Raw genomic sequence first — 20,078 nt, 5'->3', positions numbered from 1 at the left:
AGATGCAGATAAGGGATTAAAAGAGGCGAAGTGAATACGAGTAAAGTCAAGTTTCTCCCTAATAGACCATAACAGAGAGCTCTTTCAGTGTACGAGGCTGAGGCGAAAACAGCAACACGTCCTCCCACTTATTTTTATGCCCTTTCCTCCATGTTTAAATAACAGTCGCTAATGAAAAATAAACAGCCAGTCCTGTCTCTCTGGGATACAGTTCCGCAATGGGCTAGCAACACCATGGGTTTTAATAAAGCAGATCAACACTCCCAGATCGTATTGATTCTACTAACATTGGGGGAAGGCCTTTTCACTAGGAGCTAGACAGAAACGAAATACTATGCTGTGTGCCAGCTGCCCTTTTCTAAGGTTATGTCAACAGTGGCCGTCTATATTTTTTGGAAAAATCGAGCAGACCATTAACAATGGCTGGCAGTCGCTCTATCTTCAAAACAGGATTTTGAAAAGATACCAACTTAGTTTTTTTTTAAAAAATATATTGCATAAAATCATTACATAATATATAATGTTATAGTGGGAAAATATACTTCATAAAAATATAAATGTTTAATTCAAAAGACTTACAAGGAAACATTTAGCTGTTTAAAACCTCAGAATCTGTAAATCTCTGCTGCCTCTAACCTTGGAATTTACACACAGTTAAGCAAATATTTACCTTCCTAAAGCGACTCAATGCTTATAAAGTTAATAAGTAGGCCTTGGTCATTGTGTTTCGAACAATGTAGAATCCCTTTCAAACAATCTCATGCTTTCAACAGGAAAGTAGGCTCCTTCTAAAATGCATCCATTATCTTAATCTTAAACAATAAATAATAGCCCAAATTAAACTCGTTCTCAGATGGCCGTGTCATCTGAGACGGGGCCCCTAGAACGGGACGCTCCAAATGAGCGTTATTGACTTGGAGAGAGGGGGCGGGACTTTCAGTTACATTGGGTCAGGGTCGGCAGACGAGAAAGAGGGATGCACTTCCGGCAGAGGAATATTTGTTTCCGTAAAATGATTTGGATATTGCTTCTTCAAATTCTTTGTCAAAACTTTTTTCTTATATGGATCTCCTTGGGCTTATTATTCTTTCATATTCCTATTACTCTCCCTCTTTTTACTTTTAGCTGGCATACACAGCACATTGGAAGTAAGAAACCGGAAATTGCGTTGCGATAGACCGTGGTAACGCTACAAGTCAGGATCCTCTCTCAGCCTGACTCCGATCAGAGCCACTGAGAAGGAGAGACACAGGGAGTGGCCGCTGCACCTGCCCGACCAGTTTGAGGACACATGACTCCGGAGGAATTTCCCTGGAAGCCCATTTCTTATCTGGTGCGTTTTGTCCAAACGGAGGGCATCTGTGCGTCTGGAAGCGGCCGGGAGCGAGAAGAGGAGGGAAAAGTAGGCCACTTCTAGGGGATCCCCGGGGAAAAGGAGGAAGATAGAAGGAAAGAGTGCGCAGAAAATGACGGAACCAGCTCCAAATCCCGCGGCCACTGCGTTCCCCGCGGCCACTATCTCTCTACCTTTGGGCCTGGAGATACTGAGGACGTATTCCGGAGCGCTTATATGTCTAGAAATTGTAAGTGATGCATCTTCTTTTGACTTTTTACGGCAGTTTTTCCTCTCATTTGCATGTATTAAAGTGTGATTCCCTGGCTGCTTTTCCACAGCCTACCGTTCCGTGTCAGCCCAAAAGCCAGCCTGAAAGTAATGCTATTATAACTAGTGTCACAGTTAATAAAATGCATCCATTTGTTCTTCACCCAGTGATTGGTTACTTTAAAGGGTGCTCATACAAGTAGCCCATGCTGTTGGAAAAATGTCATAGTTGAGCGATTGGAATGGCCATCTCTGATTGGTTCACATATAACTAGGCAACACCGCGTTTAAACAAGGTAGCCCTATCAGTCCTCATCAAATAGCGTTATTATCTCACCAGTGTGTCACTGAACTACGACCCAGGTGGTGTGTTTATAATTCTAAACATCTTAAATCATACTAGTCGACATGACGTTGCACTACAGGAGATGAAATGTTAATACATTACATTACAAGTAGATTTAGTAAAGGTTTTATCCAAAGGTACATTTCAAAACTCACGTTACTGTGCATCTGTCTGACTAGGTAAAGGGGTCACAAATTAATATATTGGCACTAGAATTTTACATTAATATCCCTCAGCATAAATTATGTTTTGGAGAATATGCTGCATTCAATTCAGAAAAAATAATAATTCGTACCGATTGTGTTGTTATTTGATATCAGCTTGATATCTGGCTCTATATGTCCTCTCACCTCACTCCTCATTCGCTCCATATTCACCCCTGCAGGGGTTTAAATGTTCTGGGTGTTGAATATGTATGATGACCTTTCTTTGAACCACCGACTGTTCTCATGGTGTAAACTAAAACTATACGTCTGGCAGTGAGCTGTCTCTCCCTTCGTGAACCATAGTGTTCATCTAGTACTCTTCAGCCCTCAGTAAACAATACTTTTCAGTAGAACTAAGAATACCACTAAAGAAAGGGAAATTACCGGATTCTCAAGATCCTCATGAGGACATAATAGATTAGACACACAAACAGGGCGGGGAGGAAATGGAACGTTGGAGCGTGGTGTCTTTAACACGTGATAGTAAGATAAGAACTCAGTCATCAGTCATCATGACCTTTTCAAGTTATAATTTTCACACCATTATACTCTTGTCTTGATTCAAGGCAATTATTAGTATGTGGCAATGTAACCAAGTCAAAACCACAACATCCCTCCATTAGTGCCCTGAGACCGGATGTGTACAGGTTGGTGATCGGTCTGAACCACATTAATGCATTCACACGGTGCCTCTCTCCCCCACAGGTGTTGGGGGGGCTGGTATGGATCTTGGTGGCTGCCTCCGACGTGCCCGTTCCTCTGTTGCAGGGCTGGGTGATGTTCACCTCCCTCATCACCTTCTCCCTCTCCTCTACCTACCTGGCAATGCTGATCACCGGCCTGGCAGACCGCATCAACACGGACTGGAACGTCCTGGTATGGAAACCTTGACCCGCTGAACTGACTGAAGGATTCATTCCTTGGTGAAATGTGTAAATGGGAAGGTTGCGAATTGAACGCTGAAAACTTGAGCCATACTCTTAACCTAAGTCAATTAAAATGAATGTACAACCACTAACGTTACGAATGCATAGGGTGTTTAGCTCACAGCAACCATGGCGAGACGCTCCTATCCTACCTCGACTTGGAGTTTGTAGTTAGTTATTTTAGGTTTCCAATTCCATGTGTAATGCTGCGTTTATATGTTGGCGATGAGGAATTTTAAGGTGGGTCATTTTGGGAGTAGTAAAGGAAAGAGGTAGCACCCAGTGAGGGCTTTCTCAATCCAGTTTGTTGTGCAAGTATTATCAACCCTGATAATAATAGGATGATAACCAACTGTTAAACCTTTAGTAATTACATCATTGAACATTGTTAAAAGCACACGCACACACACGCACGCACGCACACACGCACACACACACACACACACACACACACACACACACACACACACACACACACGCACACACACGGACACGCATGCACTGAGACTTGCAAAGTACTTTGTGTTTCTTCCTCCCAAGTCACCACCACGGAAACCAAACTCTGGCCCTTATTTCCTTCCGCCGCAATAGTGCCAGCAGCGTAGCTGTGTTGTGTTGTTGTTTGTTCTTTGTTGCAACTTGAGCTTGTTGCACACCGTTACACACCCACACGAAAACACACACACACACACACACACACCACTACTCATATTCCAGGTTGTGTGTGACTGCTTCTTAAGACATACCCCAGAAAGGATAACCGCCGCTTGATCAGGCCTTTGTTGTTTCTGAACAAAGCCGATGAATGAAAACTAAAACCTTCTTTGTTAGGGAGGTGTTTATTCTCCTGCTGAAGACAAACGGTCACAGAGAGGCAAAGTTTCCACGCCACTAATTTAGCTCTGTGGCTTTCAACAGGAGTGCTGCCTTCCCCCCACAGATAAGAATCCCATTACACAGAACAAGAATTTAAATGGCATTTGAATATTTGCACATGCAATCACATCTAATTTTTTTATCGCATACATTTAAATAGTTAATCTTGACATGCATTAGATTACATGGAGCAGTACCTTTTAAAGTTTTGAATGTCTCCTTGCGGTTCCCATCTAGTGCAATTCCCTAAAACCTAAACAGCTCAACCACCTCAAACAGTTGATGGACACCATTTACCAGTAGTAGGCAGAATGAGAACTTCACATCGAAAACTTCACATCGAAAACTTCACATCAAAAACTTCACAACGGAAACGTTCCCGAGGCTTTGGCTCTGCCACAGAAAGACAGAATGTGCCAGCAGTTGAAGCCCAAAGGGACGTGGAGAAGCGCTTTTTTAGGTATCCTCAAAATAAACTCAGTTTCATGAGGTGCAACCGTCCCTCCATTGGAGGCTATTTATTAACACTTGATTAATAAGGTCCCAGAGAAGCGGTGGGACCTGCTGCCATGGGGCAACGTGATGTTCTGAAGCCATTCTGCACTCAATTCATCTAATGATAGTTTATGGAACAAAAATCGAAATGGGGTACACTGTGCAATGTTACACTTGAAAATATAACACCACAAATTAAAGTAGGGAAGGTTCATAGAAACACAATGGCCACATGCAAACGTAGCACCTCAGTGATCCAATTCATCTTATGATAGTTTATGGGAACAAAAATGACAGTGTTGAATTACAATAATGAAATAAAACAACGCAAGTGACATATGACTGTAAAATTGAATTTGATTGGTACTCTGTATAAAGAATTCGGCCCTAAGTGAATGACTATTACAAAAGTGCAACGGCAGCCATTACTCTGTTTTTGACTTGTTTGACCATACAAACCAGGTCCCTCCCTTTGCCTTAGTAAAACTGTCAAGCTGCCTGCTTAAACACACAATAACCACTAATGACTAAGCCAGGTTCAAGCTAAAGGTCATTTTATTTCGCCCTGTGGTGGTTAGGGATTAGTTCTGCACCCAGAGGTTACTCTGTCAAACACTGAGCTCCTCTGAAACTCACAACAGGTTGCAATGCAAATCGGTACACATTATTTAGCTATTCTATCCCATGTATTGGCTATACAAGACGGTGATGTAAAGGTTATCGGTTAATGTTTACAACGGTATGTGTTTTAGCACCTGTAAGCCCTGCTGAGTCTTATACATGACATGACCATCCAGACACAGAGCATGACACACCAAATTGATTTGTGACATTTGACCCAGAGGCTAACCCAGGTCTTCACCGTGACACTAAGCATGGTTGATTCTGTCTTTGTTGACCTGCTAAGTTCATCCTTTTACCGCCATTGACTTTCACTGTTGACTCGTTTCCTAGGTCAATAATCGAGGTCTGGAAAGCTTAACGCCTATTGTGTAGCATCATCTGACATCTCTACCGGCGGCCTGCTGTCTATTCTAGGCCAGGGACATATTAAAACAGCGGGCATGACGCCTGATTGTTTCTGCTCTGAGCCAGTGCAACTTACACAGTCTTGAAGAGAACATGTCTGCCTGCGGTACATAGTGGACTGTAAAACGTATCGGGGAAAAAGATGACCTTGGCATTGTTTAAACACAGTCCATGGCATGATAAATCCCACAGAGAACAATGAAAGGGCTGAGAGTTCGCTAATATGAATGCATACAATGCATTGTTAATATGTTCACATGCATTGCATGTATTCGTATTAGTAAACACAAACAATATTTGTGAATACAGTTAACTGTATTCACATGGATTGGATCTATTTGTGTTAGTATATACATACAATCCATGTGAATGCAGTTAATTGGATTCACATGCATTGCCTGTATTCGTATTCGTGAACACAATGCATGTGAATACAGTTAAAAACAGGAAAGGCTTCTTACTCATAATACAACATATGGAGGACACTGTGCAATATTATAGTTAGAAACTATAACAACACAAATGAAAGAAGGGAGTGTTCATAAAACACCACAAACACATGCAAATGTAGCCCCTCGATGATAGTAAATGCCTCTGCACATATAATGCAAATGTACTGTAACTTGGCGACATGTCTGGGTGTGCTCTGTGTCATCTAGTGTTAAGAATGTCCCTTCTCCCAGGGTGCTGAGGGCAAGTACCCTTGTTTGTTTTCGCCAAAACAATGACTTCATGGGTGATGAGCTCAGACCAACAAAAAAAAACTAAAAAAATGAACAAAGACCCGGCCTGTTGTCTCTGCCAGGCACACCGCGTCAACAATACACGCTGTCTCTCTCTCCCTCTCTCTTTCTGTCTCTCTCTGTCTCTTTCCTTGTCTCCCTCTCTTGGTCTCTGTCTCTCTCCCTCGCACACTCTCTTACTCTCTTTCTGTCTCTGTTTCTCTCCCTGTCTTTGGCTCTCTGTCTGTCTCTCTCTCTCTCTCTCTCTCTCTCTCTCTCTCTCTCTCTCTCTCTCTCTCTCTCTCACTCTCATGCTACCAATATGGCCGCTGGGTCAGTAGTTCAAGGTCAAATGAGTTAAGTCTATGCTAGGTGTTAGCCAACCATTATAAAAGATAGAAGATACATATACAAGCTTTTTGACGGATCAATCACTAATATGAGAGCAAAAAAACCCAAACCATTCCAACTAGCGACAGAGCGCAATGGTTGAGCTGTATAAAAAAAACAGAGCTAAAACCTGGAGAATCTCTACACCATACATTGAGAGAGCATTGCTGAAGCCGTAAAATTAAAACATACTCAAAATACAGACTTAAATACAAAACTTGTACACACCTGTAGAACAATTCTTATTGTAAGTAGCTTTGGATAAAAGCGTCTGCTTAATGCCCCAAATGTAAATGTAACTCTATATCTAGTATATCGCCTATATCCTTGATGACGTGACTCTGTGCTTGATTGATCTTCCCTGGCCTTCCCTCCCAGGACGTGCTGTACCACCTGGTGGCTCTGCTCTTCTACTTCGCGGCCTTCGTGTTGGAGGCGGCCACCACAGCAGCTAACGGCGGCGCCCACATCAAGCTGCAACCCAATGGCACTGAGACGCTCGTGTGTATCACCTACCCCCGGGGCAACGTGTTCACCGTGCTGGACCAGCGGCAATTCAGTATTAACGTGGCGGCCACGGTGAGTGCAGTTGGGGCTGCTTCCGCAGATCCCCGTTTCAATGCTGTGTTGGGTTCTAGACTAAGAGGCAACCCGAGATTCAAATACTGTTTGAATCCTACATGGAGAGCTTGCGAAGTTAAGATAAAATTGTTTGTGTGTGTGTGTGTGTGTGTGTGAGAAACACAGAGAGAGACAGAGAGACACACACAGACAGAGAGAGAGACACAGACGGAAGAGAGACAGAGAGAGAGAGATAAATAAAGAAAGAGAGAGAGAGAGAGAGAGAGATCGAGAGACAGAGAGAGAGACACACACAGACAGAGAGAGAGACACACACAGACAGAGAGAGAGACACACTCACAGACAGAGAGAGAGAGAGAGACCGACAGATAGCGTGAGGGAGAGTGTGTGTGTGTGCCTATGAAAGTAGATGAAAATATACATGCATTTTTCCAGCTCAGTCACTTTTCATAACAATATCGGGTCCTTAAAAAACACTTATCCACGTGGCAGGTTCGACAGTACACAATGTTTATCTGGCCTATGACTGGTTTTGTGTTGGTGGTGCCCAGCCGTCGTCCTGCCTCTGTCCTCATGTGAACTGGTCCTGCAGGCTTTGATTTGGTCTCACAGATGGCCGTGTGCACACAGCAAGACCTTTAAAAGGATGGGAGGTTTCAATAGACATATTGAATACGGATTTCAAACCGACCACACTCGTGAATAGAACAGAATCGCCATGAAATATATGACATTCGGTTTATGACGACTTCATATACAAAACATAGCCGTCTACTTTCTGGCGCACGTCTACTTTCAGGTGTGACAGTAACTCAGGAGGAAGAGCGGGTTGGCTGGTAACCAAAAGGTTGTTAGTTCGATCCCCAGCTCCACCTACCTAGTATAGTGTATAGAGGTGTCTCTGAGCAAGACGCCTCACCATTACTGCTTCAGACGAGCTGGCTGTCGCCCTGCGCGATTGACTCCGTTGTCGATGTGTGAATGAATGTGTGTAAGATGTTTTGGATAAAAGGGTCAGCAAAAACCCTTAAATGTAATGCAAATGTCTAATCTTCTCTATCCTGTGGGTCGGTTCCTCCAGATATTCGCCTTTGTGGTGACAATATGCTACGGCTGCAGCCTGTTCATGGGCTTCAGAAGATGGCGGATGTGACCGGGAACCACCGCACTTCCATCTCCTCCGCCGGCACCAGCGTTGCATAGCTTTGTCTAATGATGTTTTCATATCAGTAACAATGTGCTGGGCTCTGGTTCACGTTATGAAGAGCTTCTGTGTTGGTCAGTACAGGTCGCTTCGTATTTGGTTGTTACCTGAGTGGAAACAAGAGTATGCTTAGGTAATATATCACCAAAATAACCTGCTTATATGATGTGAGCCAGACTATTTTCACTCTCCCTGACCCCGTTACATGCATAAACTTGAGAATATAGGGCATATATAAGACATAGATCAAAACTGAATGCATATGTTGAAAATAACAATTGACAATTGTTGTGACTTGTTCTTTGTGATACGTCTTCATGCTTGACTGCTGTTACGCAAACAACACTGAGGCAGTGCAGATAGATATTTTGACTAATTAATTATGGAGATTTTTCATGCTAATTTGCTGTTACCTACACTCTCTGTTTCATTTTTTATATTTTAAACAAGTAGGTCTGCCGCAGACCAAATCTGCTTTTGATATTGTCCACTACCTCTGAACATGTGCCACTGTATCATTGACCAGAAGGAGATAGTCACAAGTCATTCTACAGGTAACGAGGGACGCCGCCTGCTGGAAAGAACGTGAAATTGTAGGAGTCAAACCCCTCCCACTTTCCTTGTTCAGGTGCTAAAGTTTGTGTCGTGTCCGTCCGCTATTATAATAAAGAACTAGAGTTATTGAATAACTACACCTATCCAAAGTGGATTTGTGATTTAAATCTGAAGAAGATTTATAATCAACAGAGTCCCGGCCTCCCGCTGTGTCATAGGAATTTGGTGCAAAGGCAAAGCTCTTTGTAGGTTGCTTGGGTGACCAACAGTTAAACAATTGTTATCTTTATTTACTGACTGATCATTCGATGATTTATTTGTTACGTTTTCATTTGCACCAATTAACGATTCGCCATTTCATATAGCTTTCCTATAATCACTCACATTCATGCTTTGTTCAGTTTATAAAATATATGATATGTTTTTTTTGCCCTTTGCAAGGCTGTCCGCTGTGAATCTTACTAAATTAAATTTGAATAACAATCATGTAATAAAAATTGTTGTTGCATCCTGTGACTAGTATTAAAGTAATACGAAATAGTACCTTGTAGATAATGGTCCATGTTGGGAAAAACAACTTATTTTCTATGCTTATAAGAGGTCAGGTATAGTTGTTGACTACTTGTACCTAATATTATTTGTATAAATCTTGTATGTATACATCTTGGTGTCCTCGAGCTCCACAAACTAGAATCCTGTTCCAGATAGGAGTGAGTTATTTCCGTCCGGGTTAATAGAGAACATTTGGTTGTAGTGACACAGGTCCACCACTAGATGTCCCTAACTAGATATAAAACCAGATACGATTCATTTGTTCTGAATCTATTCTAAATCTCCTCTTTATTTTCCTTAATTGAATCAATCAATTTAAAGTATAATTATCACAAATAAAACAGATTACAACTAAGATCAGTGTACAATGAGTCGGACGTCTACTTGTTTAAACACTGCAGTCTACCATTCTTTCGTCTTATAATACTATATAAAACTACTTAAAACTATTTCCACCCAAACAGATCATTAAATCTTGAACAGAAGTTACAATTTCAGATCAAGGCATGTCAACTTCATGATAACAACTCGTGAACGCGCCTCTGTGCTGTGCTGCTGTGCGCGTCCCTCACCTCTTGCCTCTACTCGTCTTCCCCCTCCCTCTCCCACACACACAAGCCGGAGAAGGTAGTGCAACCCGAGGGGACGGAATCCATCCGAGGTCCAAAACACCGCGGATTATCCTCGTTTAAAAACTATTATTTCATAAAGAAAACCCCGATATGGTTCCGTCCGCTGCGCCATGGATGTACACCGAGCGGCCTGGACCCGAGAGGCGGACTTAAAACGCTCTTTTCCCGCAACAGACGCGGACCTCTCGGCTTGAAGCGGACGACGGACGAAGAGGACCGCTGCTCTGAAGAGTGTGTTTCAAACTACTCCTGCAAAGCAAAGGGGCTGCGTTTTCATTCGTGCTGTCGGGAAGAACTGTCGAGATAATCACGATTTAGTTGTAGGTGTTTTGTGTGAGAATAATCTGTGCAACACACGGTCCAGCTGTTTTCTTTTATTTTGGAGTGGAGGGGGGGTTCTTGGAGAGGGGAGAGGGGGCTGACGACTTGTCGGACTGACCATTGGAGTTGGTCCTGAAAATGGAGGCTGTGATCGAGAAGGAATGCAGTGCACTTGGAGGACTCTTCCAGACAGTGATCGGAGACATGAAAGTAAGGAAAATTTGCATTAAACGAGTCTGATCTGGGACACAAGGAGTCAATTAGGACCTTGAACCACCTTATGGTCTTCACACAATCAAACAGTGCGAGTCCAAAGGCGCCCAAACACTAGTCTGTAATTAGATTTTTTTTTGTTTCTTAAACGGTACTTGTGGATAGATATACAAAAAACATTTCGTCATATAAAATGATATATTTAATAATAAATAAATGGAAATTCATTATTATGTTGCAGTGATTTTCATTCTCATAAAGTGTGGTATGTAATGGGTGGCCAGTCCAAATAGATAATTCGAATACTAAAGAACGCTTTTTATGTTGTTTTGTTAAATTGACCTTTGCATTGTGTTGGTGTATTTGGCAGGGACCATTTAGGCCAAGCTAATCACAAAAGTAGTGGTATGTCATTTTAGACATGTGGACATATTTTCGAAATGGCTCCGCGGATGAAACCATTAAGGCTGTCTCATTCATCAGCTGTTGGCCACCTGGAGGAATCCTGGGAATGTCGCTTGCAGGGTAGAAGATGACCCTCCGGAGTCTCACACTTTGACATGTGCGTAAATCAAATGGCCCCTGACTCGACTGGAGAGTCCCCAAAGTTAGTTAAAAAGGGGGGCCCGAGTTCAAACAGCGGGAATTCCAACCGACATTCAACTACATATTGATGAATAACACAATGTGTGCCTAATATTTTTCTTTCTTGCTTTCTTATTAGTTTTTTATTTCAATTTTCGAGTGTATCTCAAGTGTAGGATGAGTCGGTCAGATGGACTCTGAAACATTCAACTTTACATTAAGCCCCGAGGCATCAGAGCTGGAGCTGTCGCAGCACCCGATGGTGGGTAGGATGAAGAGATGGTCTGTTGTGTACAGTTACCCCTGTGGCACAGGCAGGCACACAGCAGACTAGGTCACTGCAGGTGGCCGACTCAGGCCAGGGGAGGATTTGACAGACATGAGAGATGAGTGTGTAGGGTCAACCTGTGGCTTCGTGTTATGTTCCACAGCATGACAGGACATTCTGTAAGCCGGTGGAGCTATTGGCGCATCAGCGAGAAATGTTACCAACACGCATCGCCTCCGCTTCAATGACTCCTGTGAGCGTTCTGCTCTTCCTCTCACTGTAAAGTTGATCGGTTCTGTTCTGTTCATTTCAGCCCAGAACCCAAAATACATCCAGCTTCCCGTGAGGGGCACATTCATTAAAGGAACACTATTTTTATTGTAGGGAATCTTCTATCCATGACCCATTTTGAGGGCTAATATTGTGCAGCACTCCAAAATGTAGGCTAGACTTTTACCTCAATGAACTTAAGTTACGCCAACTAGCAGATTAATGCATTTCTTATTGGCTGTTTAACCTTACTGTATCAATTACTATGCCAATATTGGCTTAGGGAAGTCAGCACCCTTTTAAGGAAGTTTATGCTAAGTGCCTCCATTGGGTTCTGTTTGTATTGTTTTTCCCTTTGGCTGCATGCACGTCTTCTAATCTAGGTAACCTGGTGTCTACTGGTTGGACTGGGTTTTAGGAAGTTCAACATTACCACAAATCACCATCAAAGATCCTATGAGTCATTTGGGTTTTTTCTCCACTGCACTTTAGTCTGTTGAAATGTGTCTAATCCAGGGTGTTTACCGCAGTGTGCCTGCGACACGTTAGAATTAAAGGGCCACAAGGCTTTTTGGGGACGATAAGTGACCCATAATGAGTGGCCCTGGCCAGCCACATGGCCTTGTAGCACACATGATAATCATCCTGCTAGTGAGGTGTGTGTGTGTGTGTGTGTGTGTGTGTGTGTGTGTGTGTGTGTGTGTGTGTGTGTGTGTGTGTGTGTGTGTGTGTGTGTGTGTGTGTGTGTGTGTGTGTGTGTCTGTGTGTTCAAAGATGTTTTTAGCACATTTCCGGCTATGGTTTAAGGGGAACAGTTGGTAGCGCTGTTGCCTCTGTCCCCAGAGTTCTGGGTGAGAATCCATTCTCAAGTCACGCCTGCGTGCACTTCAAGAGCTAAAAGACCTCTGGTTCCGTCCCAGCACACATCCCTCTGCAGCGCAGGCTAACCAGAGACCCATTAGACAGTTGTGGCGGTCTAGTTCAGCAACGCGACAGACCCGGCCCCCCCACTCCCCATGAATTTGAGCAAGACAGAGGGGGGTAAATGATACAGCTGGGCTGGGCGACTCCATCTGTTGCATCACTCTGACTGACCGACCGTACCTGCACCTGTGTTCTCCCACAGAGCAGCTATCCTATCTGGGAGGACTTTATCAGCAAGGCCGGCAAGCTTCAGTCCCAGCTCAGGTGAGTGTGCCTTCGTGTGTGCATGTGTGTGTGAGTCTGTCAGCCAAACAGTCCTGCGCTTACCTTAAGTCCATGGAAAACCACCATAGGCAAAAACAAGAACTGACAGGTGTGACCCTGCAGGACAAATCCCCCTGAATGGGATTAATCAAATTTCACAATTTGTCCTGCCTCAGTTTGTACGATTTGCTATGAGTAAACACGGTGCTCCTGAACAAACAGGTAGGTTATGTAAATGCTGGTTAAACTCCTACCTTGCCCTCAACGTGCCCACACACTCTGTTGTGTAACACCACTACAGACACAGCCCGTATTTTGCCCCTGTTCTCCTTCGTGGCATTTTCCACAAAGGAAAAACGCGAGAATCCGGTCTCAAGTCCTTCTGCTCTTTGTGGCCTCGCACAATGGGCTTAAGTGTCTGTGGCTTATTCCAGTGCCCGGATGTCCTCAGACAAACCCACAGTGACGGCTTATATAAAAGCACAAATGTCCTTCCAAAGACTCACACAGTCTAACACTCCCCCCCCCCCCCCCCCCCCCCCCCCCCCCTTCTATCAAGTCTTCATTAGGGTTGATTTTATTTTGTCCAATCAAAGAGCGGCCTGTCTATTGTACTCTCGCAAATTCCAGCACCCACCCTTTCCGATGTATTTCTTTTCCGTTCTTTGAGCAACAAAAGATGTCGGCGGCTAACAATGGCCGTCCATGTCAGCCACTTCTGCTAGTGGGCTTTAAGTGGCCACGTGTCCCTAGACAAACCAACGCTGACATACCCTCCTGAAATCGCATCGCGCGGTTAACCCAGCCGCGGAAAAAATTCTGTCGTGGCTAACTGCGCTCGACAGGTTTCCAGAAGGCTCCACGTGCGCGCAGACAGACTTGGAGCGACAGTCGCACAAAGGCCTCAATGTCTTAACAATACCGCCCGGAGGGCTCACAGCCCCGTGCTACTCCATGCCAAGCATTAGGACTGATTAACGGTGATATGTTAGTCCGGTCTCACCGTTGTTCCGGGGTTAAATATGTGACCTGGCTTTGCTTGAACTCTGTTGGGTATCTGAGGCCTGCAGCCCTTGTGTCTGTTTGGCACCGAGGTGTCACTGTCTGGAGACGGAGGAGAAAGGGCTTACAGTGTGCGTCTCCGTTTTGGGAACAGGTTGATCAATCCTGGATGTATTCTTTGTTTTAAAGTCTGTGAGTGCTGTCGCCTGGAGAACAGCCCGCAGTCCCGGCAGGTTTATGGACTCCCAATTGCCTAGAACCCTTCAAATCCACATTACATGCATTTATTGCTTATGCTTTAGTACCTTTAAGTAAGAGCCTGGACTAAGCGCTCTTGCCAGATTGTAACCTAGTTTTATGCCTTGGCTTGACTTGAAGTGGACAAACGAAGACGTCAATACATTTCAGGGGTTGTTGTTCTAATGGGCATGTACCCGGTGTCCAAACAGTCCGATATATTTGTTTAATGTCTCAAGGATTTACAATCGAGTGCCAACAGCTGATCGATGCAGCGAAGCTTGATGCTGAGTCTAGTTCTATTCACCCAACGAGTGTTGTTTTGCCAGCAAAAGGTCGGTGCAAGCCGTGAGAATATTTGGCCTATAAAAGGCAGGATCAACAGCATCTGTTGTATTCAACTGTCTTACTATTTCTAGTTAACTGACACCTTCTTGATAAGAATCTCCCTTTGAAAGTGTCACATAAGCGTTCCAATAAAATTTCCAGGCCCCCCCTACCATCACTGCCGCCACCACCACTCACTTTCTCTCTCACACACATACACACACACACACTGTGTTTAGAAGTGGCATATAAACCAAGGCTGCTGCTGAGTGGCCAACCACTCTGGCCAGAGAGTGTGTGACGTGTGTGTGACATCCTGAGGTGGGCCACCCTGTAATTTCCCCCCCCTCTCCCAAAGCAGCTAGGAAGTCGACCAATTATGGTCTTTAGGCTGTTCTGTCATTTCTGGGGTACAAATAGGGTCTTTGTCGTCCCGTCCCCCCCCACACACACACACACACACACACACACACACACACACACACACACACACACACACACACACACACACACACACACACACACACACACACACACACACACACACACACACACACACACACACACACACGTGTGTTGTGGCAAGTGGAGTAGAGAGATGGGTGGAACACAAGTGATTTGATTTCTATTCAGACTCCTTTCAGCCGCTCTAAGTCTTTGGTCTTTCTGGTGGGTCAGGCCGGGCACAGCTGTGTCCGCTATTGGCTCTCCAGCAGACCTTTGAGCCTCCTGTGGGTTTGAAGGATTCAATACAACCACTTGAAGTAAATCCCCCACACAAACGCGCGCACACACACACACACACAGGCACACAAACACACACACTCTAATATTCATCTCCTGCAACAACGTCCTTTTCAAGACGAACTGATATAGATCAGCCTGCCCTCTGATTGGTTAAGTGCAGCTGGTCCTTAGTGTTGTGACAGGGTCGTCGTCCACATATGCATAAGGAGAATGTGGGAGTTTTGATTCTGCAGTCATAACTAGATAATTGCAGAGCTAAGCCTTCATGCCACGGAGTGTATGTTTAAAATTATAAGGGGTGCGTTGCATTTCATCTGTCATCGGGTAAGTGGATTTCCACATGGAAGTGGAAATCTCTGTTGTCTCTGCATCAGACTGGAGACTGGTGTTTCGCTCCACTGCCGTGTCGGAGCGCTTCATAGCAACTCCTGCACTATGGCATGGTTGGAAAACCACACTTTGCGAAAAACTGTGTTTGTGCCAACTGGTACAACGTGACATTGCACAGTATAGTGTAAAACAAAAATAAACCAAAAAGATATTGTATATATTGTGCGCAGTTGCAGGAGGCACATGTAAGTAGAGGTTCACCATGGGCTCACCCCAAGCTTTAAATAGTTGTGTGTGTGTGTGTGTGTGTGTGTGTGTGTGTGTGTGTGTGTGTGTGTGTGTGTGTGTGTGTGTGTGTGTGTGTGTGTGTGTGCGTGCATGCTCGTGTGTATCTGTGTTAATTTTCCATCCGAGGGAACACACCCAGGCCCCTTGTGGTAACCAGTCTGCACCTCGGACAGACACTTATATCATATGTCTTCGTTCCTTTTGAAATGGCTGCCATGATAAAGGAACTGCTTGTCCATTCAGCAGTGAACCTGTGGTTTACAGGTAGCTTTACTGGCCTTCGTTTCCTTTCCTTTGCCGCCAGCTCCTTAAGACATGAGATGGAGCTGGCGAGGAATGAGTTGAAAGCGACACAGACTTTGGCTGCTCTGGTACAATGCATTTCTCCTCTTTGGTTTTTAATGTTGAATCACCTTCTTATGGAGCATGCACTTGAACAATAGCTAGCCTTGACAGATCAACCCCTTATTGTTGTTTAGCATGGTTTAAGTTTCCTGTACTGAATATGTTGGTACTTTCTAAACTGGGTTCTGGTATGTCCCATTCAGCTGTCCTGTTATGCTACCCCGTGCTGTTTGGTGTGTTCGTCGTTGGAACGATGAACGCATCCAAGTTGAAACGTAATATTTCAAAGCACTGAGGCAGTGACACCTCGTCACAAGGCGAAACTTCACTCACGGAGAGGAAAAACACTGCATTTTTCCCTCCGCACTGTAACTGAACAACATTTCGCTGCGAGGCACTCATGCCATTGATAGCCACAGATGGAACAAAGATGATGGTGCAGGCTTACAAACTGCAGACAGGTTCTTCCCTCAAGGATCAACTAAATCTCTTTAACCTAATTTATAGTTTTTCCTATTTGACGTGCATCATGACGAATGAAAGGGCACAGACCTCGTAGTCATTAAGTGAGCGTTGAATGAGGAGCCTGGATTACATGTAGGAATCGTCTGAGCGGCGACAAACCTATTCAAAGTTTTGTGGTTGTCTCAAGCTCTGGCTGTCATGGAGAAACCCCACGCGAGAAGCTGTTACTCAGACCTTTTAACTCAATGAAAGTGTCCCTGTATCTAAAGGGGGGGTAAACACTCAACTTCACGTTCCAGTTTAACTGTATTGAGAAAGAAAATCTTAAATATAGCATCACAGTACTAAATGACTACATTTACATTTACATTTAGGGCATTTAGCAGACGCTTTTATCCAAAGCGACTTACAATAAGTGCATTTGTTACAATAAGTACATTTGTCATAAAAAGTGAAACAATATATCGCTGTCGGTACAGTAAAGATGTTCATAGAACCATAGAAGTATTACAATCGCTAGGCTAACCCATTCCCCGTGTAAAGCAATGATAGCAGCTACTGTAGATGCTACACAATTAAGTACCTTAAATAAGTGCAATGTACAAGTGCCAGGACGTACAACATTCAATTGTGGCTGTGCATTGGTTTCTATGCAGAGTCGAGGTGAACTCTGAACAGGTGAGTTTTGAGTCTTTTGCGGAAGCTGGTGAGCGAATCTGCGATCCTGACATCGGTAGGGAGCTCGTTCCACCACTGAGGTCCCAGGACTACACACTACGAATACTATTACTACCCTTAAATATACTGTTTTGACACAGCACTGACTGCACATTATGTACTAGAATTCCAACAGGCAGATGTTTAATATCCACTTCAATTAAGGCCTCTTCAGCACAGTATAGTGTGGGCTCTGCCACGTCTATAGTGACGTGAAAATATCCACATTCACATTCTAGTTATCAGGTAATTCAACTTTTTACTGGCCCGTAAAAGCCGCCTATCTGCACAGTGTATGGAAATTCACAGGTGTGTGTAGTAGGTGTCGTATTGGCCAGTGGAAAGTGTCAGCCGCTTAAAGCAAACAAAGTCAGGGCAAACAGTGTGGCCCGAGTTTGCCATGGAAAGTGTTGACACTTTATGCTAACTAAGTGCCTCCCTTGGTTCCTTCATTGTTGCTCCCCTTTCGCTACATGCACTGGTTTTAAGTGACCTTAATGTTTCTATTGGTTGGTTAAGGTATCCCTTAGGCTTGACGCACATACTTCACAGAATTGTCATCGTCATAAGTTTCACTTTATTGCAACTTAATTACGATAAGTTGCACGCTTCCACTGGCTAGAGGCACGTTGCCTTTGAAAGCAGGTCTTGAACGGTGCAGTGTGTGCTTTGGGCTCGCAGACCTCTGGAACTCAGTGGATCTACACCTAAAGGAAAAGGTCCCCGTGGGGATTGGTAGGGTCACCGTGGGGATTGATAGGCTCACCAGTGTTCAACGCTCTGCTCAGGAGCCACCACCTGAAGCGCTTGGTATCTGAGGGGAGCTCTTTGAGCTCTCAAATTCCATACATAGTGTAGCGGGAGCTTGTGACAGACTGAGCCAACAAAACCTTCTATATTACTCTATATTGTAGATCTACACATGCATACATGCGTGTGCTGCACGTGATTCTTCACATACAGCTGCTGGTAAAAACAATGTCCTGTTGGCCCAAGGCTAGGCAAACCCCAACCCTATGTCATCACCGCTGTGAACTAGCCATTGCAGAACACTGACCCCGTTGCACATGGATGTGTGTGTACCCATTTACCGTGACCTTTTCTGCACACATCTTTGTTGATTTATTTAATTTAATTACATTTTTTTTTACTTTTCTATGTTCTTCTCCCCTTTTCTTCGACAGAGCAACAGTTGTTGCTGCAGCGGCCTTCCTAGATGCCTTCCAGAAAGTTGCCGACCTGGCTACCAACTCACGAGGTAGGGATGAGGAAAAGTGTGTGTGTGTGTGTGTGTGTGTGTGTGTGTGTGTGTGTGTGTGTGTGTGTGTGTGTGTGTGTGTGTGTGTGTGTGTGTGTGTCTCAGTCTGAGTGCATATGTTGGTCGGTGTGTGTATATGAGTGTGTGGTTTCCAAGCAGCTGGCAACTTATCCACTTATCCTTCAAGCGAAGCGTCCCTGTCTCTGACCCGGCGGCTCTGCTGGTGAGGCAGCATGATGGTCAGCGCTAAATGGATTTCCACTCACTCTCATGGTGCATCACGCGCATTTCCCTGCCAGCGTTTGAGTGCCTTCGAGCATGCTCACCCTTCACAGAAGTTCTCGCTCAGTATAGTTCACTGCATGTTTGTGCGCACGCATGTGAGGTGAAACGTTAAAATAAAATATATAAAAATCGGACATAAGTCTGGCTTTACCTCAACCTGGCAGTTTTTCTACGGAATGACGACCGGCTCAACGCTAGTCACGTTCTTGAGGAGAGCCACTGCTGAGATGGAGAGATTTGGAGAGAGACAAAGCCCGAGCGATTAGACCGCTCTCTCCTTCTCCCTGGCGTTGACAACCCCGCTCTGTTCTATTAATAGGAGGTGAGACAGACGCAGGCATTCATCACTTCACACCACCGACAGGCACCGCACAGACTTCTGCCTCCTGTCACACCGTGTTTAAGTGTTTGATTAAAACGATGAGGCCGGTTCATCGTGCATCTAACAATTTAGGTCTCTCTCGTTCTATCTGTTGTTCGTTTGTTCGTTCTCCCTCTCTCGTTCTGTCTTTCATTCTCTCTCTCTCTCTCTCTCTCTCTCTCTCTACCTCTCTCTCTCTACCTCTCTACCTCTCTATTCTCTCTCTCTCATTTGCACACCCCAAACGTATGTACCTAAACATGCTTAGTCATGCCTATGCTGCTGTTAGGGCTTCAGTCAATACAGTGGAGGAGAGCAGTTATGCGCACTGACCAGGTTTGCTGCATTAGTGGCATATGATTGATTGGTCTGACACAAGCACAATGGTTTATTTTACAACTCTGAATGTGAGGGCATTGTTGTACACGCTGTAGGATGGACTGTGCTGCGGATTTAGGACATTCTATCCCCATGTCATCAGTAGTCTGAGCTGAGGATCACTGTTGTTCTACACCAGCCCAAACACAGATATGAGACAAGACGTCTCATGGCCCATGCCTGCACACAGGCAAGAACAACCAGAGACACACTGTCGGGTTGATTTGCACTGATAGGGGTATGGGAATTAGTGGAATGATTTAAGTTTTTCATAGTTGTGGAAGCTGAACATTGTAATTGCTGTCATACTGTCTGGCAGAATAGCAGAGGCAATGTGCAAGGAGCCCTTTGTTAAAAGAGTGTAATTTTAACACT

General features: G+C 44.5%; 2 protein-coding genes across 5 annotated transcripts in view; both read left to right on the top strand.

Moving 5' to 3' along the window:
• The first annotated feature begins 1,291 nt into the window (after positions 1 to 1,291).
• Positions 1,292 to 9,742, top strand: mal2 (mal, T cell differentiation protein 2). Its single transcript, XM_079756653.1, has 4 exons — positions 1,292 to 1,583; positions 2,861 to 3,031; positions 6,972 to 7,172; positions 8,257 to 9,742. Exons 1-4 carry the CDS (start codon positions 1,467 to 1,469, stop codon positions 8,326 to 8,328), a joined length of 561 nt encoding a protein of 186 aa, XP_079612779.1. The 5' UTR covers positions 1,292 to 1,466; the 3' UTR covers positions 8,329 to 9,742.
• Positions 9,743 to 10,535: 793 nt separating this feature from the next.
• LOC307076183 (protein MTSS 1-like) overlaps positions 10,536 to 20,078 on the top strand; it is a 61,910-nt gene continuing 52,367 nt past the window's right edge. For all 4 annotated transcript variants that reach the window (XM_079737076.1, XM_079737075.1, XM_079737077.1 and 1 more), the window contains exons 1-3: positions 10,536 to 10,649; positions 12,902 to 12,963; positions 18,606 to 18,679. In XM_079737076.1, the coding sequence (XP_079593202.1) occupies positions 10,578 to 10,649; positions 12,902 to 12,963; positions 18,606 to 18,679 (208 nt within the window). In that variant the 5' untranslated portion in view covers positions 10,536 to 10,577. The remainder of the gene's footprint in view (positions 10,650 to 12,901; positions 12,964 to 18,605; positions 18,680 to 20,078) is intronic.

The sequence above is a fragment of the Pollachius pollachius genome (assembly GCF_949987615.1).
Source record: "Pollachius pollachius genome assembly, chromosome: 1".
Taxonomy (NCBI): domain Eukaryota; kingdom Metazoa; phylum Chordata; class Actinopteri; order Gadiformes; family Gadidae; genus Pollachius; species Pollachius pollachius.
Note: the sequence above shows the minus strand (reverse complement) of the source record. Positions and strands in the feature narration are given on the sequence as shown.

What these genes read in the sequence shown, in the direction of transcription:
- mal2 (XM_079756653.1), top strand. Translation starts at nt 1,467, where the DNA reads ATGACGGAACCAGCTCCAAATCCCGCGGCCACTGCGTTCCCCGCGGCC. An exon ending in ACACGGACTGGAACGTCCTG is followed by an intron (nt 3,032 to 6,971) that starts GTATGGAAACCT and finishes CTTCCCTCCCAG; the next exon opens with GACGTGCTGTACCACCTGGT. An exon ending in GTATTAACGTGGCGGCCACG is followed by an intron (nt 7,173 to 8,256) that starts GTGAGTGCAGTT and finishes CGGTTCCTCCAG; the next exon opens with ATATTCGCCTTTGTGGTGAC.